Genomic DNA, 24778 nt, shown 5'->3' with positions numbered 1-24778 from the left:
GGGAGTCACCAAAGTTACAGTCCTGTGCGAGCTTCCTCAGCTCCGCTACATAATCGCCCACACTTTCCTCCGGCCTTCTATTCCGTGTGTTAAACTTCCACCGCTGCACAATTTCACTCGGCTTAGGGTGAAAATGATTGTTCAACAATCCCACCAACTCAGCATAAGAACGATCCCCTGGCTTGACCGGACTGAGTAGGTTCCTAATCAGGGCATAGGTCTGTGCGCCCACGCAACTCAACAGTACCGCTCGCTTCTTCTCCTCCTCCTTAATATCATTCGCCACAAAGAAGTAATCCAAAATCTCACAATATTCCTCCCAGGATTGCAGCTCGCTGTCGAACGGTGCCACCGAGCCCAAAGTGGTAGCCATTATTCCACACTGAGGGTTACGCTCCACTTCCCACAGATGCTAGCGCTGTACCACTTGCCAACCTCAGTTCATAAGTCACTTAGCACGGTGTAACTTCACAGCAAAACCTGGCTTTTACCCTCGTCGCCATATGTGATATCCTAAGACCAAGGAACCACGGAGACCATGTTTAGCTCACAGTTGCTTCTTTATTAAGAGAACCGGGGCATGCGCCCCCACAGACTGAAAGCTCCCCAACCACTGTTGCCCCCTGGTGGACAAATCCTTGCCACAACATAACAATCGGCATCCACAGAGTGAGTCTCTTGTAAAAACAGACAGTGACATTTTTGCCCCTTGCAAAATAAAAAAAGTGCCTTTCTCTTAACAATTTCCTTCAAACCCCGAACGTTTAATGAACCAAAAGAAATTTTTGAGTGAACCATAATAAGAATATGCTAAGAAAATAACTTTTTTTTTTAAAAGAAAAGAAAAATATATAAACATGAGTTTAAATTGTAACACTTGTCACCAACTCAGTGACTAATAACCTTTAACTTTAAGTAGAACTCTTTTGTCCCATTAATAATATTCCACTGTATACAGTCTTACATCAAGTCTTTCATTCAACGTCGATGATCCTCCGTCCTTCGATGTATCCATGAGGACCCCGGAAAAAGGCCCGTTTCCCAGCCCGTCTGGCTTGTTCAATTTGCGGCCACAGCCGCCTCCTCTCTTCCCAGTCCTCCCGCGGCAGTACCTCAGCGAAGTGGAAACCGCCGTTCTTACAGACAGCCGAATCTTTGGTGCGACGTCAAATCTCCTCTTTCACGTGTCTCAGAGCAAACAGAATGATGATATGTCGGACCTTGTTCTCAATCTTCTTCCCAACTCTATGCACCACATCCACAGATTCTTCAAGCTTTGATATCATATCAGGTGCGATCTTGCCAAGAATTCCAATAACCAGCGATCTGACACCTTCATCTCTTTTCTCTTCTAATCCTTTAATCCGGAGGCACCACCTCATTTTGTACCTTTCTTGCTCTCACACTCTCTCCTTGAGATCGTAGTTATCTTTGGTCAACTGCTCGTTTCGTCTCTCCAACTCTTTAACCTTTTGTTTACATTCTTTCACCTCCTCCGAGTTGAACTGAACCGCTTTGGCTAGGCTGGCTAGCATCGTACTAGCTTGCTTGCATTGCACACTCAGGTCAGCTAGCTGCTCGTCCACTCTTTTTTCAAGGTTTTTTCTACGTAGTCATGATCCGTTCCTTCTCTGCTGTCTTCCTTTCCATCACATGGTGATGTTGTTTCTTGTTTTTTGAGGTCGAGTTTGAATTTAGCAGGTTTAACTATACTTGGGGCAGTCATTTTACTACTTTCGAGTGGAAACAATAACGAACACAAAGTAAATTCTGGGACAAGTTCAACGAGCTCCTAATTCGTGCGACTGCTCAACTCGCCATCTTGCGCCACCGTCTCACTACTAGATGAACTTGTGACACACATCTGCAGCAGAGGCTGAGTGGCTGCTCTCACACCTGGAGCATCCAAATCGACCCACAAACACGCTGAAAGATGCAATGCCATCAATGTGGATTGTCAAGACTGAGAGACCTCTTCCCTCTGACCCCTCCCCAAACCCTCAAACCCTCCTACCCACCTCGACATACAAACTCTGTGTGGCTTCACGTGTTCTGTTGATGTTTACATGATCGAAATAACTTAAACACAAACACAAACAAACAAAGAGGAAGACCGCACCGGAAGGAAACAACTACAAGTCCCAGCATCCTCTGTGTTTAGGGAGCAGCAGTGAAAGTGAAAGCAGGAGGAGGAAGGTGGAGCTGAGGCAGGTGAGTGTTAACATGAATATGTTTCTTCTTATGACATAAAATAATTCCACGCTGTTCGTGTCTGTGGGTGAAATGTGAGGCCGGTCGGCTCCTCTGAGCGCTGGTTTCCTGTAAGTAGAGAGGAAGTGAGTTTAGCTGAGCCTCCGTTTAGTGTGAGAGAGCAGGAGGAGAGTGAGAGCTGTGCTGAGGCAGGGTGAGTGTTAACACCGCTCTGACATTACTGTGTCTCTGTGGCGGGAACAACAGGCTCCGTCAGTGGAGGCAAAAATAATCAGACTTTGGTTTTTCAAAGGAAACAACTTTATGTCGGAAGTTCCCGCACGCTCATTGGATAACGATGTGTCAATCTCGAGCTATTAGCCAATGAGCGTGCGGATTCACAGAAAGACCCGCCTTTATCACGGGACTTTAAAAACTACAATGGCGACAGAAACTCCGTGAGTGGAGTTCAGGGTGACGTTATGAAACTGTGACGTTTGAGCCACTTCCCGTTGAACGTGAAACTGATGGTTTCTGGTGTTTGGGTCTGTTTTTCTGTATTTATGCAGATAAAGTGTAAACTCAGATGAATTATAGCATCAAATGTTAAAGGAAAATATCAGGATGAGTGTCTGTGAGCTGAGAAGGACGTGAAGCGAGCAGTTTATCCCAGAGCTGAAGCTGCTCTGTGTGCAGAGATGAGCTCAGATTCCTGCTGTGATTGATCAACAGTCACAGAAATGTAGACTTGTAGTTATTACTGCAGTATGGTCACAGCAGATACTGATAAACATGTATTATGAGGATGGATGATCAAGTTTCTCACTCTCTCCTTTAAATCTCAGTTTTTTCTTCTTCACAGTTTATCTGTTAATTTATTAATGAATAACACTGAAAGAGTTTCTGTTATATTTCCCCTTGAACATCAGCTTATTAGGGCGGCATTAGGAAATAGCCCCCCTCCAAAGAATGAATAAATGAATGATGATAATAATAAAATGATTCAAAAGCAGAGCTCAGAGTGGTAGAATGGTCAAACATGGATCCACGGGTGGTTCAACTGCATTTGGTGACGTGACTAAAGCAAATCTTTCAAATAATCCCACCATCAACGGGATGTTGTCTCCTTTACTACGGTTACTTTACTTGGTCACCGTGTGAATTTCTTTGAAATGAACCAAATTCTTTTATTTGTTGGTTGTTGCATATTTAACCTCTACAGTCAGGAAAGGAGGAGATGAGGCCTCAACAATGTTGGGTTGTAGCTGTGCTTCAGGTTAGAGTGAGTGTCCATGGAATAAATGTAAGTCAGTGAACAGGAAACATGACTGTGTTCAAACTTTGTTTTCCTTTTTATAATGAGTCTAATCAAAGGTGGACAGAAGTATCTCCACTGTGACTTTTCTGTGTCACCATCAGAGCTTCTGCACAGTGTTTCTGGGGCAGATAACATTGCAGCATTATGGAGACATTATGGAGACAAAAAGAAAAGCGTCTGGACTTCTTTAAGTTAAACTTAAAGAAGTCCAGACGCTTTTCTTGGACTGTTGGTTTCAGTGTTGAGTCTCATTCACACACTCCCTCAGACTCTTCACACACACTGATTTGCTGACATAAACACACTCCTGTGTGCTCTCTTGGCTTCACACACACACTGAGGACCATCTACAGACTGTGAGCTCCGTCTTCTTTGTCTTTGGAGCCGAACTCTGACAAAGTTAGGAACAAAACTTTCTCCAGCGTGTGAACTTTCCTCCTAGACTCAGTCTGAGCAGTCAGACCACATATTTCTAAAGCAGCACATGAAGGTGTGGCTCACACACACACAGGTGAAGGAAACAGCTGCAGTATTAAAAGCTGCTTCACTGTCTACAAATATATGAACTGAATGTTTCTTTCAGGCTGTAAAAACCTTATTTATCCTCCATTACAGTCCTGCATTCAGAGCATTACTTCTGTTATATTAGTACATGTATTTTATTCTGATGAACACATGAAACTCTGAGCTGGATTGAATCCATTGAATCAGAGTCCAGGACTCAGACTAAACACACTGAATGTGTCCTGAGCTCGGCCGCTGTTCCACAGTAACTGCTGTCAGAGTCACTGTTACTGAGTTAGCTTAGCTAGCAGAGCAGCTAGCAGTTAGAGTATGAACTCTGTAAGCAGTCAGCTCGGTCCTGGACATGGTTACTGACATAAAGCTGCTCTCTGCAGCCATGTTTGACCTGCTGCTTTGTAGGACTACAGTAATGGAGGATTTGGAGGCTGAACTGGGCTCTGTGACACTTTTTGTAGTGAACTGATGAAAGCTGCGTCTCAGATGGATGTTAGTCCAACACATCAGACACGACCTCTGCAGCTCTCAGTTGATGTGCACATGAATGATTTGTGTTTCCTCTGCAGGTGAAGGTAGAAAGTGTGTGTGAGCTGATGTGAATTGAGCAGCATGGATCAGTGTGAGGACAGAGAGGAGGGAGTCCCTCCCTCTAAAAGCACTCTGTGTGGGGAACATGAGAGCCAGACCAAAGCTCAGAGGTGAGATGACCATCTCTAACTGTCCATGACTCTTCTCCATGTCACAGCTCAGCACTCACATCACTGCTCCATCATTATTCACACTCATACCTCTGTGTGTGTTGTTTTAAAGCCCAGAGCTGTGGGGCGTACCAGGCTCAGCTGGACATAACCCTGAAACTAATCCAGAGCCTGGACCTGAACCCAGCTGTGTTTCCTTAAAGAGCAACGAGTCGAAGGATTTTTATATAAACTTTAAAGGCTGTTCTTCTGCTGCTGAGAGGTAATGTGTGTCTAGATGTTGTTCCTGACTCTGTATTTTTGAATAAATCCTCATGTTTAATATCAGCTCAGCTCTTTTTCACACATTTCTATGTTGGTATGTGAAGCGGTGTGTGTTGGAGTGTTTCCACAAACACAGCAGTCAGAGTGGAAAGAGTGGATGTTGTAGGAGGTGTTTGTGTAGTGAAGAGGCTGAGTGTCTGTAGGACTCCAGCTGCTCCAGCAGGTGTCTCCTTTGTGCTTTGCTTCAAACACAGTGTAGGGAGGAGCTTCCACTCAGGTGTTTCAGGTGTTTCTGGATGGAGGAGGACAAATAGTTTTTCCCTTCAGTGACACTTCAGCAGCTCAATGTTCTGGGAGATGTTTGTCTTTATGAAGGTTTATGGATTCTTGTTCTTACTTTGGTTAAACTGAGCAATACATTTTCCATCTAACATTTAAAGTAAATTTCCAGGTGAAAAAAAGATCTGCAGCTGCAGCCTCTGTGATGTTTCACAGTCTGAAAGTAACAAATTCAACCAGAGTTCAAACAAAGGCTTAATATACGTGTGTGTTTGATATAATGGCAACAAGTACAAACAGGTGTTCTTACAGGTCTTAATCACAGAGGTCTGATAAGTCTGGTGACTTTCACACTCAGCAATTTTGCTGCCTTTTATTTTATATTGGCCTTTTTAAAGCCCTTCAAAGTCTCCCACATTCATACAGAGCTTTTAACACCAAACTCCTTTACAGTCCTTCTCCTCTCACACACGATCACACGACTGATTTGTCTGCAGCAGCTGTGTTACTGCTAGTATTTTATTATGTGTGTAATCTCCAAATATTGTTCCTGTGGTTTAGTTTGACTTCCTTCTGCAAACTCAGCTGCTCTGTTGCTGATACACGTCTCCATGAATATGATTGATCAGATGCTGCCATGTTTCATGTGAGCGCTCAGCTGAAACCCTGGGTTGACTTATCGAGTTAATAACAAGCTTCACGTGACTGTGAATGCTAAAGTGAATCAGATAAAGGAAAGAGACCCTGCTAATGTTGGACTCACTTCTTAGTGTAGATCCCAGGAGGAAGTTCAACATAGCCATTCTTTGTGCTAGCTCGACCAAACCTGAGACCACAGTGCAGGATAATGATCATCATCTGTCTCTGTCAAGGACATTTAAAATCCACAAATAACAAACATAATTATATTTGATCATTAAAAATATGTTTTCAATTAAAAAAGCATGAGCACACTGGTGGATTACAGAAACATGAAAACTCGTTAACAGTAAAGTTAATTTAGACGTAAACAAAGTGTCAAACATACTTAAGTAGAAGGACTGATGTTTGTGTTAAAATACCCTCTTAAAGCTGAAATACTGATTCAACTTCTTTACTCAAGTAAAGGTAAAAGAGTCCAGGCTCTGAAATGTACTCACAGTATTAAAGTAAAAACGCCATCTTTGAAGGAAATTTCTGCCAGTTTTTGTGCAAAGTTACCTGAATTTCTACCTCCAACATTAATATGAGAAAATTATCTGAACTTTTATTCTAATGAATTTAATCAGCTTGAACATTTTGTAGCACAAAAGTAGAAAAAACCCAAAGGGAATCAAAAATAGCTCCGTTTGCTGTTGCCTGCATTGTAGATGGGCGGCTTTGCCTCAACACCTAAACAGGAAAATGAGTTTAGTCAAGTATTAAAGTGGGATTGAAGAGGTCAGGAAACCAGAGATCAGGTGTTGTGGTGCAGCATTAAGATAAGATGGGGCCTGATTATTTAAGACCTTGTATGCAGTGTTGGGTAAGTTACTTTAAAATAGTAACTTAATTACATTACTAGTTACTTCTCTCAAAAGTAACTCAGTTACTTCAAGTTACTCGTTATTTTCAAAGTAACTAGTTACTAGGGAAAGTAACTTTGGTTTTACTCAGAATTCTCTTGTTAATGTGTTGCTTCCATAACTTTGCCAGTCTTCTAGCTTGCTTACTTGCCACAGTGCACTGTGCCACCTACCAATAGAAAGGAAAAGATAATGTGCACATTTCCACGAGAGAAATCCCACGCCTGGACCGTCATTGACTGCTGCCATGATTCTAGCCTACGTCACAGCGTCATGTGCGCCTTTTACATCCAACACAAAAACTGCAGTCGTGGTGCTTTGATTGTACTCAGAACTCAGAAATTCTGCCTTCTGAATAGGAAGATGTAGGTAACACCAGACTGCAGATGAGCTGCATACAGGGCTGGACTGGGACAGAAAATTGGTCCGGGCATTTTGACTAGAGACCGGCCCACCATTATAGGAAAAACATAAAGCCTTTGAATGAAAACAAACGCTGTTGTGACAGTGATGTACACTGTTTTGATGGTATATATGCATCAATCTATCAATCGTTTGTTGTAAGATTCAGATAATTATTTTTTAAAAGCTAGACATTTTAAATAAGAATAAGAAAGAAAAGTATTTCCTTGTGCCCCCCTTTCCCTGTTAATGCCCTACATGCCCCCCTGGCAACACTTTGCTAGATCCGCACCTGCACAGTTACCAGCTGTCAGCTACCTAAAAAAGGATCCTGGTGTTATTTGTCTCTCAGAAACAGTTCATAACTTCCCTTCAACTCATTCATGTCACCTAAAAGGTAAACCTGTTTCTCCATCACCTGTTCAGCTCTGATGATCCAGTAAGGACATCTCCTGGTTTCATCTTCATGTTTCCCTCTCACCAGATAACCAAACCATATCATGACCAGCAGCTTTACAGCTGTGGCTCCATCAAACATCAGCTGATACTAGAAATTAATATTAAATAAATTCTAACAACAGCTGATCAAGCTTAAAAGTGCTGCTGTTGTTTACCGCGACATCCGCTGGTTTCCTCTTTCTGGCGCAAAGTGAGCGATAAACAAACAAGAGAGCCGATCAGCTGATCATTGATCAGTTTTCATGATTGAAGTAGAAACGGGAGAGGGAGGGGGGAGAATGAGAGAAGAAGAGGCAGCTGTGCAGCAAAGACACAGAATAACTCCAGCTTTGTGTCTTTTTCATTGTAGCTGAATTACGGGACAAACTGATCCTTTTCACCTCAATAAGAAACGCGTAATATTTTCTCTGAATACCAGACGGGACGGTTGGCAACTCTAATAACTTATGAACAAAATAAAGTTCAACATCATTAACTTCATAGCACCACCCAGCTGTATAGAAACTCCGTCATGCTAGCTAGCACGCAGTACGGAAAAAGTCAGAATAACGAAAATAAACTCCACCTAAACTTGGTTCATATCTGACCCAGAGAGACTGCAGGTCATAACTTCTTACCTGAAGTTCAGGTCACACTTGGACCGGCGGCAGCCGCCTCGGGTCTCTTTTCCTTCTGCGTCCCCTTTCCTTCATCCACCTGCTGGCCTCCACCACTTGCTAATGTTACTGAATCTGTGGAAGCTCCGCGATAGCCACCACACGAAGTAACGAGTAACGACCCTATCTAAATCCCAGTAACGACTAACGTGTTCCTGATTTTGGCATAATAACTAGTTACCGTGCTCGTTACCACAATAATAACGTAGTTACTGTAACGCGTTACTTAACTCATTCACTGCCAGCCATTGGCAGTGAATGAGTTAAACCCATTGACTCATGCACTGCAATTGACGGCTATAGATGTCAATGGCAGTGAATGAGTTAATAACGCGTTAGTCCCAACACTGCTTGTATGTGAGGAGCAGGATTTTGAATTCTGGATTTAACAGGAAGTCAATGAAGGGAAGCCAAAACAGGAGAAATCTGCTCTCTTTCTAGTCCCTGTCAGGACTCTTGCTGCAGCATTTTGGATCAGCTGAAGGCTTTTCAGGGAGTTTTTAGGACATCCTGATAATAATGAATTACAGTCGTCCAGCCTGGAAGTAATAAATGCATGAACTAGTTTTTCAGCGTCACTCTTTTTAGCGTTTTTTAACAACAAGCTTCTATCTATTAGGGCTCTTGTCTCGCCGACTGCTGCCTCAGATCAGAGTCTTTCTCCTGTGTGCTCAGCTGTCTTAGAGCAGTTTGATCCCGTCTCCCTTAATGACTTGACTGCAGTAGTTTGTAACCTAAGATCATCACACTGCCCCTCTGATTGTCGCCCCCCAACTACTCTTTCAAGGATTGTCAGGTTGGAGATCGGCCTATAATTAGCTAAGACAGCTGGGTCTAGGGATGCTTTTTAAGTAAAGGTTTAACTACAGCCAGCTAGCGATGGGTACCGTTTAGATTTGAAAACCTGCTAAATCAGAATCAGTTGCTGATGACGGCTTTTTTCTTTTACATTAATCACGTATAATCTTAACTCAAAGTGAACATAGACTTGATTGAAGTAACTCAGATCAGCCAATTCAAAATGCTAATTCAATCAACTCTGAGTTCATGGCTAGACTCAGTTTGTTGGCCCTGCACCTTAAAACTATTCCCTGTTTGTCTCTCGTGTTTTTTGGATATTGTTTTCACATCTTATGTCACGGCTAGCGGGGCGAGCCATGTTGAATTTAATAAAGGACCCAAGATGCAGACACTGCTGTGAAGTGAGTGAGCTTTATTGAAACGGTGAAGTGCAGTGGAGATGGCCTGTGCAGAAGCTAAGATAACCTCTACTGAAAAACTAAAAAACTAACCTGAAACCTTAAACGGAGACACGGGGAGACAACACAGACGAACCAGCAACAAGCAGGAGAAAACAAAGGGCTCATATACACAAAAGAGCCATCAGGGAATGAGAAAAGGGAGACACAGCAGGATTCATTGGACATAACCAGACAAGGGGAAGCAAAAGTAGACACACTAACATAGGACATGGCACTGTCAAAATAAAACAGGAAGTGAACACAGAGACACAATACTAACACAGTACAGAGGGAACACAGAAACCAAAACCTCAGAACTAGAAAATCTTAATCAGAATGAAATTGTAACAAAAGACAAGAACAATCAAAACAAAACCACTGAGTCCACAGACTCGGGACATACATCGGCTCAAACTGTGGTCATAAATATTTTGTACTTGTAAATCAGACTGTGTAGTTGTGAACTGAGTTTTGTAACATTGTAAAACAAAATGTCTGAAAAGTTTATGTTTTTGCGTTCATTGATTTGTGTGTGTAAAAATGTAAAAATGTAATAAATGTAAGAAACATTAGAACTACTTTTGCTGACACAAAGTTTGGCGAGTTGTCACTTTAAACCAGTCACTGATATAAAGAGAGCACCTTGTTCCAGGGCATCTGAGCATGCAGGGAAAGCTTTATGCAGGAGATGGTAAGAGCTGTTGGGACTAAAGAAACTGAGCAGAAAACTACAGACATCTGGAAACTGAGTTGTTAATTCTCAGTGGGATCAGCAGGACTAGCAAAGCTTCACCATGACAGTCATCTGATTGACTGAACCCATCCAAACATCACTTCATGGACCTTTAGCTTGTGTCTGTGTGTGGACAGACATAACATGAGCTAATTATACATTACTCCTCCACAGAGTGGACCAGCAGAGAGCAGAGGTTTCCACTGGTCAGTCTGCACAGCAGCATCAAACACACCTGGACTCTGTGGTTATGGTTTGTAGTACTACGTTTACATTTGTTCTTTTCAGTCACCTCTATGCTGCACTTTGTGGACCAGAGGATTGTCAGTGTGTCCAACATAAATCAGAGTTTGGGCTCCATGATTTCAGTCAGATTGGGGTGACTGTAGCTCAGGAGGGGAGCAGGTCAGCTACTAGTTAGGTTTGTGAATCAAACCCTGGCTGGCAAATGTACTGGGTAACGTACTAAACCCAAGCTGCCCTCTGATGCATCCATCAGAGTGTGAAAGAAAGTATCTAAGCATAGAACAATGTGCTTGGTTGAATGAGGCATGTTGTATAAATGCTTTGTGTGCACAGAGTATCAAAGAGAGCTATATAAGAACCAGTCCATTTACCACTGGGTAATTCATATAGTCTTCTTTTCCAGCGGCTGGAGGACAACATCACCATGTTTGTGAAGAACGAGCTGAAGAAGATCCAGAAGCTTCTGAGTCCAGATCACCCAGAAACTTTAAAGAGCCAGATGGAGGATGAGGAGATGTTTGAAGGAGAGGATGAAGATGAAAGAAAGAGCTGCAGAGAAGCATTTCTGAAGATCACACTCCACTTCTTGAGGAGACTTAAGCAGCATGAGATGGCTGACCATCTGCAGAGCAGTAAGAGAATTTCTCTAAAGACTGAATATTGATCTTTCCTAATAGCTCAAGAAATGGACCAATAGACATTCATCCTTTCAGGGTACTGAAAGGCTATGATATTTATTATATAATATTTGTTTCTGAATTTCTTACCTTCAGAAATATTTGCTCCACTCCGTAAACGAGAACTTAAAGCCCAACTGAAGAAGAAGTTCCAGTGTGTGTTTGAGGGCATCGCTAAAGCAGGAAGCCCAACCCTCCTGAATCAGATCTACACAGAGCTCTACATCACAGAGGGAGGGACTGCAGAGGTCAATGATGAACATGAGGTCAGACAGATTGAAACAGCATCCAGGAAACCAGACAGACCAGAAACAACAATCAGACAAGAAGACATCTTTAAAGCCTCACCAGGAAGAGACGAACCAATCAGAACAGTGCTGACAAAGGGAGTGGCTGGCATTGGGAAAACAGTCTTAACACAGAAATACAGCCTGGACTGGGCTGAAGACAAAGCCAACCAGGACATCCAGTTCATATTTCCATTCACTTTCAGAGAGCTGAATGTGCTGAAAGAGGAAAAGTTCAGCTTGGTGGAGCTTGTTCATCACTTCTTTAATCAAACTAACGAATCAGGAATCTGCAGGCTTGAAGACTTCCAGGTTGTGTTCATACTTGATGGTCTGGATGAGTGTCGACTTAATTTGGACTTCAAGAAAACTAAAATCCTGACTGAAACCAGAAAGTCCACCTCATTGGATGAGCTGCTGACAAACCTCATCAGAGGGAACCTGCTCCCTTCTGCTCGCCTTTGGATAACAACACGACCTGCAGCAGCCAATCAGATCCCTCCTCAGTGTGTCGACATGGTGACAGAGGTCAGAGGGTTCACTGACCCACAGAAGGAGGAGTACTTCAGGAAGAGATTCAGAGATGAGGAGCAGGCCAGCAGGATCATCTCCCACATCAAGAAAGCTCGAAGCCTCCACATCATGTGTCACATCCCAGTCTTCTGCTGGATCACTGCTACAGTTCTGGAGGATGTGCTGGAAACCAGAGAGGGAGGAGAGCTGCCCAACACCCTGACTGAGATGTACATCCACTTCCTGGTGGTTCAGGCCAAAGTGAAGAGGATCAAATATGATGGAGGAGCTGAGACAGATCCACACTGGAGTCCAGAGAGCAGGAAGATGATTGAGTCACTGGGAAAACTGGCTTTTGATCAGCTGCAGAAAGGAAACCTGATCTTCTATGAACCAGACCTGACAGAGTGTGGCATCGATATCAGAGCAGCCTCAGTGTACTCAGGAGTGTTCACACAGATCTTTAAAGAGGAGAAACAACTGTACCAGAACAAGGTGTTCTGCTTTGTTCATCTCAGTGTTCAGGAGTTTCTGGCTGCTCTTCATGTCCACCTGACCTTCATCAACTCTGGACTCAATCTGCTGGAAGAGCAAGAAACAACTTGGAAGGTGTTTCAAACAAGAAAATCTTCAAAAAAATACTTCTACCAGTGTGCTGTGGACAAGGCCTTACAGAGCCCCAATGGACACCTGGACTTGTTCCTTCGTTTTCTCTTGGGTCTGAAGACTAATCAAACTCGTTTGCAAGGCCTGATGACACAAACAGGAAGTAGCTCAAAGACCAATCAAGAAGCAGTTCAGTACATCAAGAAGAAGCTCAGTGAGAATCTGTCTGCAGAGAAAAGCATCAATCTGTTTCACTGTCTGAATGAACTGAATGATCGTTCTCTAGTGGAGGAGATCCAACAGTCCCTGAGATCAGGACGTCTCTCCACAGATAAACTGTCTCCTGCTCAGTGGTCAGCTCTGGTCTTCATCTTACTGTCATCAGAAAAAGATCTGGATGTGTTTGACCTGAAGAAATACTTTGCTTCAGAGGAGGCTCTTCTGAGGCTGCTGCCAGTGGTCAAAGCCTCTAAAAAAGCTCTGTAAGTTATGAAGTTTTTATTATTTAATTTGGTTGGTATGTTATGAAAAACACACTGCCATGAACCTCTGTTTTGTTTTTGTCAAAATCACTGTAATATAATCACTGTACCTTTATATACATGCGACTTAATGCTGCTGCCCTCTTGTGGCTAAAGTGTAATTATGTTATTGTTATTAGGGAGGATTTGAGAGTAAGGCTACGTTCACACTGCAGGCGAAAGCGCATCAAATCCGATTTTTCTGACCTTTATAAATCTGACTTTTTTGACCCTATGCGACCCATATCCGATCATGCTATGACAGTGTGAACGTCGCGAATCCGATATTTTCAAATCCGATCTGGGTCACTTTCGTATGTGGTACTGAATCCGATACATATCCGATGTTTTAGAAAGCGACTGCTGTTTGAACGGTCATGTCGCATTAAATCCGTCTTTTACGTCACCAACACAAGACAGACGCCAATTATCAGCGCCCGATAAGGCATCGCGAACGCTTCCTGGCCATCCCGTGTAGATGTCAGTGAAACTGTTGGGAAGACAACGTTGGAGAAACGTGAACATTTTATTTGTACTGTATAATCTACAGATTCTGAGAGAAATCTGCAGCTATCCTTTGAAGCACCGCTCCTCTAAAACAGCAATAAGGATCATTATTAGGTTATCTACATTATTATGTAAATAACAAAATAACTTAAAGCAAAAATTGGGAAACGTAAAGTCCGAAGTCTTCATATTAAGGGTCATCTGTCAAACAATATTCTTTGCTCTGGGTCTAAACAGAGCGCGTTGTGTGTGAAGTCTTCTTTTGCGCATGCAAATGCACAAATGCGTCCTTCATTTCCCCGAATTTGAAGGATTCGTCGGGTGTGTCCTTCGTGGCCCACCATATCCCAGAATTCATAGCGCGGCCCAGCCAAATTTCAGCTGCCAACAATGGCGGCTGCTACTAAGTTTTCAAATTACTCTTATTAATCTTTCTGGGTCACAAAATAAACTTTTAACATATTTTCAGGCGAGAAAGTAGCTGTGTAAACTTCAAATATCTGCTCGGTTTATCAAGACATCGCATATTTGCAAAAGTGTGCCGACGTTTTCGGAGACGTCTGTTCCCCACCCGCTCGCTAGCAAGCCGGGGGGTTCAATGGTCACTCCAGCCGGCGAGAGCAGCGGACGCCCGGCTTCATCGTTTTCAGACCCCGCTCTTTCGCTACTCAGGTGAAACACGATATATAAGTCACCCGGATAACTTAAAAATGTAATTGTTTGCCTTTTTTCTGTGTTTTATTTGTTCCGGAGTAAATCGGTTTGGCTGAGATCAAAGTTCCTCCGGGATTTTCACACAGCTGAATAAACGTTAAACAGGAAACTGATTAAACAGAAGTGTGAGACGGTCGAGAATTTACGCCAGTGTCCTGTTATATTTTAGATAGCAAGGAGCAGACGGCCGAGTTTATTAAACTCCACCAACACAGCGGTGACGCAAATCTGAAGGCTAGACCGTCCCATTTCACAGCCTCGCACTTCCAGCCTTTTCGGTCTTTGAAGGACCCGGCCCACGTAGACCGCGAATACCGGGTCCTCCGAAGGATGCAGCCGACGTTTTGGGACAAAGCTAGTGTGTGATGTTCTTTCAGTGTTGCACTTTGTAGACGCTCCCTGAGCACTGGTCTCACAGCCAGCTGCACATAGAGACCAGTGTTGTTAGTCCAGGTCAGAAGATGACTTGTTGGAATGAAAATGAGCTTGTAGTTTGTCTGCTTTAATAATGTGACTGGAAAAAGGTGTTGGACTTCAAATATGTCCATTTCTTTCACACTTCACCTTTAAAAGTGAAGCCTTGTGGTTCCTGGAAGGAAAAACACGACTTTTTCAAGTCTTTGTCCTGTTTTTATGAGAAATGTACGACTTTAATGTGAAACATTCAGAGTTTTTTCTCTTGTTGTGTTTGTTTGAAGCTGCTTCCTGTTGGCTTCAGCTGTTTGGAGTTTCCATTTTCTAAACTTCTACATTCTGAACCTTCTTCAGCTCTGAACAGATGATGAAACACTGAATGATTTCAAGCTCACACTTTGTCTAATAAACTTACATCTTTCATTCTTTATACAGATTGATCGACTGTGGTTTGTCAGAGATCAGCTGTGATTATCTGGCAGCAGCACTGAAGTCCAACCCCTCCCATCTGAGACAGCTGGACCTGAGCTCCAACAACAAGCTGCAGGATTCAGGAGTGAAGCATCTGTGTGGTTTCCTGGAGAGTCCAGGATGTGGACTTGAAACTCTGAGGTCAGTCAGCATGTTTTAGTTGTGCTGAGATGAATATGATGTGAAAGTTGTGCTGACACTAAACTGCAGACATCAGGCTGATATTATACTGATCCACACTGAGGATCTTCATGGTAAAGTCTGTTTTCTTCTTCTCTGGTTTAGTCCATTGACTGCAGCAGAACAATGTTCACATTTCAAACCTTCAAAGAAGAAGAAAAATCCTCCACTGGATAATTCACTGTGAAACTCTCCAACTCTTCATTCCACCTTAAAGTCTGTCTGACACTGAAATCCAAAGCAAAATGTGCGTTTGCTTTACAGACAGCAGTCCAACACAAACATACACACATCATCCAAAACACAGTCCAACATCCAAATCTCCTCCACTGCCAGCATGAATGATGGGAAAGAGAAGGAGGAACACTCTGACATTCAGGGTTAGAATGAGTTTCATGAAGCAGACTGTGAAGATCAAAGCTGCATTAGAAAGCTTACATGAATGAATGAGTGGACAGAAGTGGACAGAGATCATCTGAAGCACTTCAAAGGCTTTAAATCAGCACATTTCTCTTTATTCTTTATCAACTCTGTTAGTTTCTCTCAGTTTTCTGTGGAATGAAGCTAACAGCAGGCTAATAAGATGCTGACCAATAGGTTTCTATTAAAGGTTGTAATTTGTATATGAAAAAGTGCTTTGGCTCAGCAGGGATCAGCTTACAGGTAGAATACAGCTGCTGGATGGGATTAGCATGTCATAGCTATCTACCAAACTGCTAACTGGGGGATTTCAGGCCATCTATGGATCATTTTTGCTAACTGTTTATTCAGCTTAGGCTCACAGGGCTGCAGCCTGTGCCCTAGCTGTCATAGGGCAAGAGGCGTGGTCCACCTGCACAGGTGAGCAGTCCATCACAGGGCCAACAGAGAGACAGAGAAGCACTCTCTCACATCCACACCTACAGCCAATTTAGAAGCACCAATGAACCTAAGCAGCATTTCATTGGACTGTGGGAGAACATCCAACCTCCACAGAAAGGCCAACAAGCTTCAACCTACAACCTTCTTGCTTTAAGGCACTAGTGCGAACCACTTTTCCCCATTTCAGCCCAAATCCTGCATTTTCCTGTTTCTGACTCCAGGCCAGCTCCACTAACACTTTCTCATCAGACACTGCCACCTAGTGGAGGAAGTCTTAGTCCCATTTGAAGCTTCAGATGACAGTTAGTTCCTTTACAAAGAGGTGGAGGTGGTGGGGCCACAGCACCATCATCACTGAGTGCCATAGGACACTTAACCTTTGTTTCCATATGCTGGGAACTTCCTGTTGTTCCAAGGAGAACTGGAAAATGTGTGAAAATCTCCCAGTCAGTTCCTCACAGCACACTTCAATCATTTCCCTCCCACAGCATCAGGACCAGGGCTTTTTCTCTCTTTGGTCCCACTAAGAGATTTCCACACAAACACCTCATCAGTGGGACTCTCAGAGCTACCAGCCCTTTGCTACAATCACAAAGCTCTTCATTGAAATCAATGATATCAAAGCTGGAATCAAATGAGTCCAAGTCTTCTGCTGATTCAGCATCACATTCATCTTTGCTCCTTGTCCTGCATCCCCACCATGGACTTCATTCCTTTCCAAGCCAGCCTTGAGTGTCCTTTATTCAGCTCATCCTCTGCTTTACTTTTACACCTGATTTTAGCTGCTTTATCTCTCTTTCAACAAGTTTCTGTGCCTCAATCTTTTTCTTCTCTTCCTCATAACAAGACAGCTTCTTCTGCCTGAGAACATGTTGGAGTGATTTACTAATCCAGGGCTGCTTATTGGGGAAAATACTTCCTGTTTCCAAAGTAATCCCCATTTTTCCCAGAAAGAAATGTAAGTAGAAATCGATGATCTCAGTGAGAACATGAGCCTTTAAAAAGTCCCAGTGGGTGCAGTCAAAGCAGTCCCTCAGTCCCAGTATAGAGTCTTTGGTCCAGACTGGAACAACTGTGTGCCCAGTTTGAGCTCTCTTCAGTCCTGTGACCTGACAGACCCAGAGGGGCCATCACATCACATTTAGAAGCTCCCCTAATGGAGCCACAACACATGTCCAACACTTAGTCTGTCTTGTTGGACCAACTGGAAGAAATGATTCAAGGACTTAGTCACAGAACAGAGATTAAAATCTCCAAAATCCAACTGGCTGCATCAGGACATATAGTCTGAAACTCTGCACAGTTTCCTGTTTGAAGCTGCTTCCTGTTGGCTTCAGCTGTTTGGAGTTTCCATTTTCTAAACTTCTACATTCTGAACCTTCTTCAGCTCTGAACAGATGATGAAACACTGAATGATTTCAAGCTCACACTTTGTCTAATAAACTTACATCTTTCATTCTTTATACAGATTGTGGGGCTGTGGTTTGTCAGAGATCAGCTGTGATTATCTGGCAGCAGCACTGAAGTCCAACCCCTCCCATCTGAGAGAGCTGGAGCTGAGCTCCAACACCAAGCTGCAGGATTCAGGAGTGAAGCATCTGTGTGGTTTCCTGGAGAGTCCAGGATGTGGACTTGAAACTCTGAGGTCAGTCAGCATGTTTTAGTTGTGCTGAGATGAATATGATGTGAAAGTTGTGCTGACACTAAACTGCAGACATCAGGCTGATATTATACTGATCCACACTGAGGATCTTCATGGTAAAGTCTGTTTTCTTCTTCTCTGGTTTAGTCCATTGACTGCAGCAGAACAATGTTCACATTTCAAACCTTCAAAGAAGAAGAAAAATCCTCCACTGGATAATTCACTGTGAAACTCTCCAACTCTTCATTCCACCTTAAAGTCTGTCTGACACTGAAATTCAAAGCAAAATGTGCGTTTGCTTTACAGACAGCAGTCCAACACAAACATACACACATCATCCAAAACACAGTCCAACATCCAAATCTCCTCCACTGCCAGCATGAATGATGGGAAAGAGAAGGAGGAACACTCTGACATTCAGGGTTAGAATGAGTTTCATGAAGCAGACTGTGAAGATCAAAGCTGCATTAGAAAGCTTACATGAATGAATGAGTGGACAGAAGTGGACAGAGATCATCTGAAGCACTTCAAAGGCTTTAAATCAGCACATTTCTCTTTATTCTTTATCAACTCTGTTAGTTTCTCTCAGTTTTCTGTGGAATGAAGCTAACAGCAGGCTAATAAGATGCTGACCAATAGGTTTCTATTAAAGGTTGTAATTTGTATATGAAAAAGTGCTTTGGCTCAGCAGGGATCAGCTTACAGGTAGAATACAGCTGCTGGATGGGATTAGCATGTCATAGCTATCTACCAAACTGCTAACTGGGGGATTTCAGGCCAACTATGGATCATTTTTGCTAACTGTTTATTCAGCTTAGGCTCACAGGGCTGCAGCCTGTGCCCTAGCTGTCATAGGGCAAGAGGCGTGGTCCACCTGCACAGGTGAGCAGTCCATCACAGGGCCAACAGAGAGACACAGAGAAGCACTCTCTCACATCCACACCTACAGCCAATTTAGAAGCACCAATGAACCTAAGCAGCATTTCATTGGACTGTGGGAGAACATCCAACCTCCACAGAAAGGCCAACAAGCTTCAACCTACAACCTTCTTGCTTTAAGGCACTAGTGCGAACCACTTTTCCCCATTTCAGCCCAAATCCTGCATCTTCCTGTTTCTGACTCCAGGCCAGCTCCACTAACACTTTCTCATCAGACACTGCCACCTAGTGGAGGAAGTCTTAGTTCCATTTGAAGCTTCAGATTACAGTTAGTTCCTTTACAAAGAGGTGGAGGTGGTGGGGCCACAGCACCATCATCACTGAGTGCCATAGGACACTTAACCTTTGTTTCCATATGCTGGGAACTTCCTGTTGTTCCAAGGAGAACTGGAAAATGTGTGAAAATCTCCCAGTCAGTTCCTCACAGCACACTTCAATCATTTCCCTCCCACAGCATCAGGACCAGGGCTTTTTCTCTCTTTGCTCCCACTAAGAGATTTCCACACAAACACCTCATCAGTGGGACTCTCAGAGCTACCAGCCCTTTGCTACAATCACAAAGCTCTTCATTGAAATCAATGATATCAAAGCTGGAATCCAATGAGTCCAAGTCTTCTGCTGATTCAGCATCACATTCATCTTTGCTCCTTGTTCTGCATCCCCACCATGGACTTCATTCCTTTCCAAGCCAGCCTTGAGTGTCCTTTATTCAGCTCATCCTCTGCTTTACTTTTACACCTGATTTTAGCTGCTTTATCTCTCTTTCAACAAGTTTCTGTGCCTCCATCTTTTTCTTCTCTCCCTCATAACAAGACAGCTTCTTCTGCCTGAGAACATGTTGGAGTGATTTACTAATCCAGGGCTGCTTATTGGGGAAAATACTTCCTGTTTCCAAAGTAATCCCCATTTTTCCCAGAAAGAAATGTAAGTAGAAATCGATGATCTAAGTGAGAACATGAGCCTTTAACAATAGCAGCAAAATATCTCTCCAATCTCAATACTCCCTCTCTCGACCTCTGGAACACCAGAGGTCACAATACATTGTGTTGGGTCACTCCTCGGCCCACTCAGCTGCTTCCATGTCCATCCATGGCATCATGGACATCGGGGTCACCACTCCCGCTCTGACCCTCTCTAGCCGTCCTCTGGCTCAGCAAATCAGACAACCTCATGTCATCTAAGTGGTCCAGTAATAAACACCACCTCCCCCTCGAGAACACTCCATGCGTAAGATTAGGTTTTTTCTGCGTCCCTCTCTTGTGGTCCATCATGCCTCGGGCCTCCAGGATCCTCACCCCCCTGTGGTCGCCGAGATCTTCTGTAAAGCAAACCAAACACCTTTTCCTGCACCTCCCTAACTTATCATCTTTGGGACTCTTTAATCAAAAGCCTGATCCTAATTATCTTCTTGACTTATTGACTTGTATTTATATATATTCTTCAACGTTACTCATCATTTTAAAACTCTTAAAACGCTGCTTTCACGTCCCTGCATGCGTTTCCTGTCGCTTGCCTTATCTAATCATCAACATCCTGTACACAGAACTCTCGCTGCTGCAAGGCCTCCACTCTGACCTAGAATCTCCTTTCACAAGAAAATCATTATAAGCGCCTATTCTACTAAAAGATCCAAAAAAAAACAACCACTTTAATCAATTAAGTTTAAACATATAAGCAATTACTCCTGCATACATTTTATCACAGCTAAACGCTGCCTTGAAACAACTCCTGTGTGTTAACACTAACTTCATTTTAAAACTCACATTTCCTATGTTATAGCCTGTTTTTGGTACAGCCTTTTTATTTCATCTTGCTCCTTTGATGTAACAATACCTTCTCATTCTAGTTTATCAGACTTAACCAAAATATATGCTTTCCTTCCTTTGGTCCTTCTCTAAAGCAAGAAACTCCTATTCAGTTCCTCTTTTCTGTCACTTGTTACAGGGCCAGCTCAAGTTCAGTTAAACGCTAAATTAATTTGAGGCCTTTTGCCTGGAATCAATACTGTCATGTGTGTTTATGGACTCTGTGTCTGTAAGCGTGTGCAATCCTTCAATAACTCATATCATCCTCACAGTAGATTGGCTAATCATAGCGCTAGCCAAAGGCTCGTGACCCACAAGAGACGAATTGAGCCACAACTCCCTTAAAGGCACAAAATGCAATATGTATAAAAAGTCATTTCTACGTATAAGCTCTCCCCTTTATCCTAAAAATAAATCTATGTAATATCTGTATGTGTGTCTTCTATTCATTAATGTAATTGTCAGTTATTTTCTCTCTTTATTTTACCTTCTTTTTGTTTACCTCTTTGTTTGTGACGTGGACATCCCTAAACCATCCTGAGTTCCGGCTTCAATTTCAACCCAATTGTACCCTCTATTCTCGCAGTCGAACTCGTCTGGGCTTCACCTTCCCACTGGCCCCTGTGCCCTTCTCTTAGTGTCCTTTGTTGTCTTGTGATCCCCAGCAAACACAGTCTGTTTCTTCTCTGTTTCTTCTCCGTTGCTCTTTTCAGTATTTTCCTTTTAGATTAAATCCCAGCCTGGCAAAATATCCCATTCAGTGTCTTTAAACAGTTATGTCACACTGTTCTTACCAGCCTGCAGTTCACCGTGCATTTTCCATCACGTGCTTTTCTTCCATGCTGCTGCTGGTATCGTCAGTGTAGTTTCAGTTGCACTGTCTTTTGCCTGCTGTTAATTCTTGAAGTCCACGATGTTCTGTCGGTCTTCATCAGGAGATTAACTGTCCTATGAGCTTCTTCTCAGGATCGGGACAAGTGGGAGGTCAAGCTGTAAAATTTTAAGCCAAAATCTGGCCTGTTTTCCTCCCAATTCTGTTAATCAATGGTTTTGTACTCAAGATTCTAGGTTGAAAGAAGTCCACCTGTATTGACACACTAAAGCATACAATTAATATCCTTTTCATTTCTTTTCTTAAAACCTCCATTTGCTTCATCTGCCTGGAGTTTAACTCGTATGTTTCTCTCTCTGTGTGCTCACTTGTCACAGTCAGTTCCTTTTATGGGCATGCAAAGTTCCTGTCACACACACCATTTCCTGTCAACCTTGCAGCTGCTCAGAACCATATTTTCTGTTTCTATCTCTCCTGTTTTGTTTTTTTTACAGGCTAATAAAACTCTTGTTTTACTAAGTCTTGATCTAAAACAATTCACCCTTATTTCACGCACACACTTCTAAATATACTAAATTCTTTGCGTTTGTCAGATCGTCTCACACACACACCGCCTTTTCTCTCACACTTCCACTTCTGCACTCACTCTACTATCAACTTTCATAGTGTTATTATTATTTATTATTTTGTACAAATCACACCCAATCACTCAAAGCCTGCTACTCACAGCATTCACACACTTAAACTGTGACAAGAGTTGAGGAATATACTCACAACACGCTTTCCTAAGAGTATTTCAGACATGCCTTTCATAATCAGAAAGAGCAAGTCAAAGAAAACAATTGAAACCTCTATTAATTCTCACAGCACACACATAGAATAGAAAAAATAAAACACACCAGCATTTATTGCTGATGAGAGGTTACTCCTAAAAGTAATATGTTAGTCTTAAATATATACAGTGCACTCACTATATTTATATATCAAAACTCAGTCAATTACTATACATCCACTACGGCAACTCAAAACTTTATTTATAGCCCTCTAATGAACATAAATGGCTTCTTAAACACACACTCAACAATGTTTGCAGCAGTATTTGTAAAACCAACTGTGGTTTAAACAGTTCACTGCTGACTAATTTGCATTTTCACACTCACACACACACAGTCTAAAAATAGCTCCAGCACTGCCTCAGACTCCTTTCACACAGAGATCTCTTATTTTATATTACAAAGACGTCTTATATTTACAACCACTGTCACATCTGTCAGCTTTAGCGCCTAAACAATTTCGACAAATTTAAGTTAACGGTCCAACCGATAAAGTCCAACTTTTTTGTGATCAATTAACCAGTATCTGTCCAACAGTTTCTGGCCTCATCTCTAAAATCCCTAACTCAATTTAAAAGCGTCAACCAACCCAAACTTTGCCTGAAGCTCTATTTTTGGCATTTCACAGCCAAGGCTTACCCCGAAGTTTTAAGTTAAAGTTACACGCCCGAAGTCCAACTTCTGCTGGCCAAAAAAGCGCAGACTACCGTTCCAAACGGTAAGGAGACTCTAACTCCTAGTTATTCTGGAGTGCCCCAAGCTCCACAGTGACCAACTGACTATCCCTCTTCGAGGACAATGCCTAAGCGTCCTTGGCATTGGCAAGCGTTACCTCTGAGCACTGCGCTTCCTATCAGTCCAACTGACGTTCTTGAATAATTTATAATACTTTGGAACAACAGTAAAACAGCCAAAAAAGTGTAAGACTGAAGCAGGTCCAACCTTATAACCAATACGGGCTCCACCCCAAACAATAACCAAATTCCCTAATATACTAAAATCACTCAGCAGTCCAACTGCTTTCCACGGTCCAACCGTATTAAATCCTTTAGCGGTCCAACCGCATTCAATCATTTTTAGCAGTCCAACTGCATTAAATCCTCAGTACTGTCATGAGATTCTCATCAAAATCAAAGCAGACATTCCCCAGTAATTTCAGTGAGTAGACTTTAATTTGTAATGTCCAATTTGGCACACTTTGGAAATAATTCAACAGGTAGTGCCTTACCTTTTGGATAAGCGGCTTAGAACAACAATGAGAAAAAGAGAGCTGATTATTAGCTCATCAAAACACAAAACAAAATCACAATGAATTATCGGTTAATTTCATTTAAAATAATTCATTAAGTATTTATGTACAATTCAAATTAGTTAATTACATATTTTGTTGGTTTGTTTTCTATTTTAATTATTTTACTGACACATTTAATGAATTATTTAATGATGTATTTATTTAATTCACGTTGCTACTCCTGGCCCTGCATCGCTGTTCATAAATACATTTTATTTGTCAGCTTCACCCATCAAAGTCAGGGGGCGGGGTTAATGCTGATCAAGTCAACACCATTGCTTTGGTCTGGTGGGCGTTCTTTTAGTGGGCTTTTCTCAATACTAAGTAGGCCTACACACCAGGGTTTGGACATGTGTGGACCCAAACTATACTTTTACCCTTTTTTGTGTGTCACCAAATACACTTTAATATTTTCTAGACAAGAATGTAGTGGCGTAATCTTTAACCTCTTTTGGCTCCAAACAGAAGTGACAGACTTGAGCAGGGTTCATTTAAAGGCTGACAGAAGTGGAGTGGTGACGGGGAGATGTTTGACAGGACAGTGTTTCAGCCTCCACAGGTTCATGTTGTGCTCCATCAGTCAGTGAAGATGAAGTCAGTGCTGATGAGGCTGTAGAGTGTGTGAGGGATGTGAATGAGGATGATGAAGATCTGATGATAGCAGATAAAAACAGGCTGCAGAGACTTTGAGCCATACAGGGCACACAGTGTGTGTACAGAACAGCTGAAATCATTATGGAGGCCTCACTGGGATATGGAAGCATCACAGTACAGCTTCAGTGAAGCATTAAAGTCTCTGATATGAGATGAGAAATGAAGCAGCCAGAGCTTTTTCATGAGTGGAAACCCACTGTGACTGTGAGCTGCTGCTACAGCCTCCAGATTAGCCAGCAGCTCATCCTGCTCAACATGGACCTGTGGTCAGAGTGTGTGCTGGATAATCCGGCCCAGGATGAGGCCAAACTGACATGGGATGAAATGTCTGTCACATAATTGAGCTTAGTGTAGTTTCATTTCTGCACAATTTAAAAACAACCAAAACTTTGTTCTGTCTTTTCTATGTTATACTGTAGACTTTCTTTGATACTGTGTCCAAAAGGAGCAGCTTTTACTTTGAAGGGGAGGCGTCTCTG

At 42.6% G+C, this 24778-nt stretch overlaps 2 protein-coding genes across 2 annotated transcripts in view; both read left to right on the top strand.

The window, feature by feature from the left end:
• LOC308393807 (uncharacterized protein) overlaps positions 1-24778 on the top strand; it is an 810936-nt gene that overhangs the window by 720229 nt on the left and 65929 nt on the right. The window lies entirely within an intron of this gene.
• Positions 10291-24638, top strand: LOC308399914 (protein NLRC3-like; the record flags this gene model as incomplete). The annotated part of the gene is made up of 6 exons (XM_080887332.1): positions 10291-10559; positions 10956-11184; positions 11326-13117; positions 15227-15403; positions 17772-17948; positions 24521-24638. The coding sequence occupies exons 1-6, from the start codon at positions 10557-10559 to the stop codon at positions 24636-24638; spliced, it is 2496 nt and encodes an 831-aa protein (XP_080743458.1). The 5' UTR covers positions 10291-10556.

The sequence above is a fragment of the Rhamphochromis sp. 'chilingali' genome (genome assembly GCF_963969265.1).
Source record: "Rhamphochromis sp. 'chilingali' genome assembly, chromosome: 1".
Taxonomy (NCBI): Eukaryota; Metazoa; Chordata; class Actinopteri; order Cichliformes; family Cichlidae; genus Rhamphochromis; species Rhamphochromis sp. 'chilingali'.
Note: the sequence above shows the minus strand (reverse complement) of the source record. Positions and strands in the feature narration are given on the sequence as shown.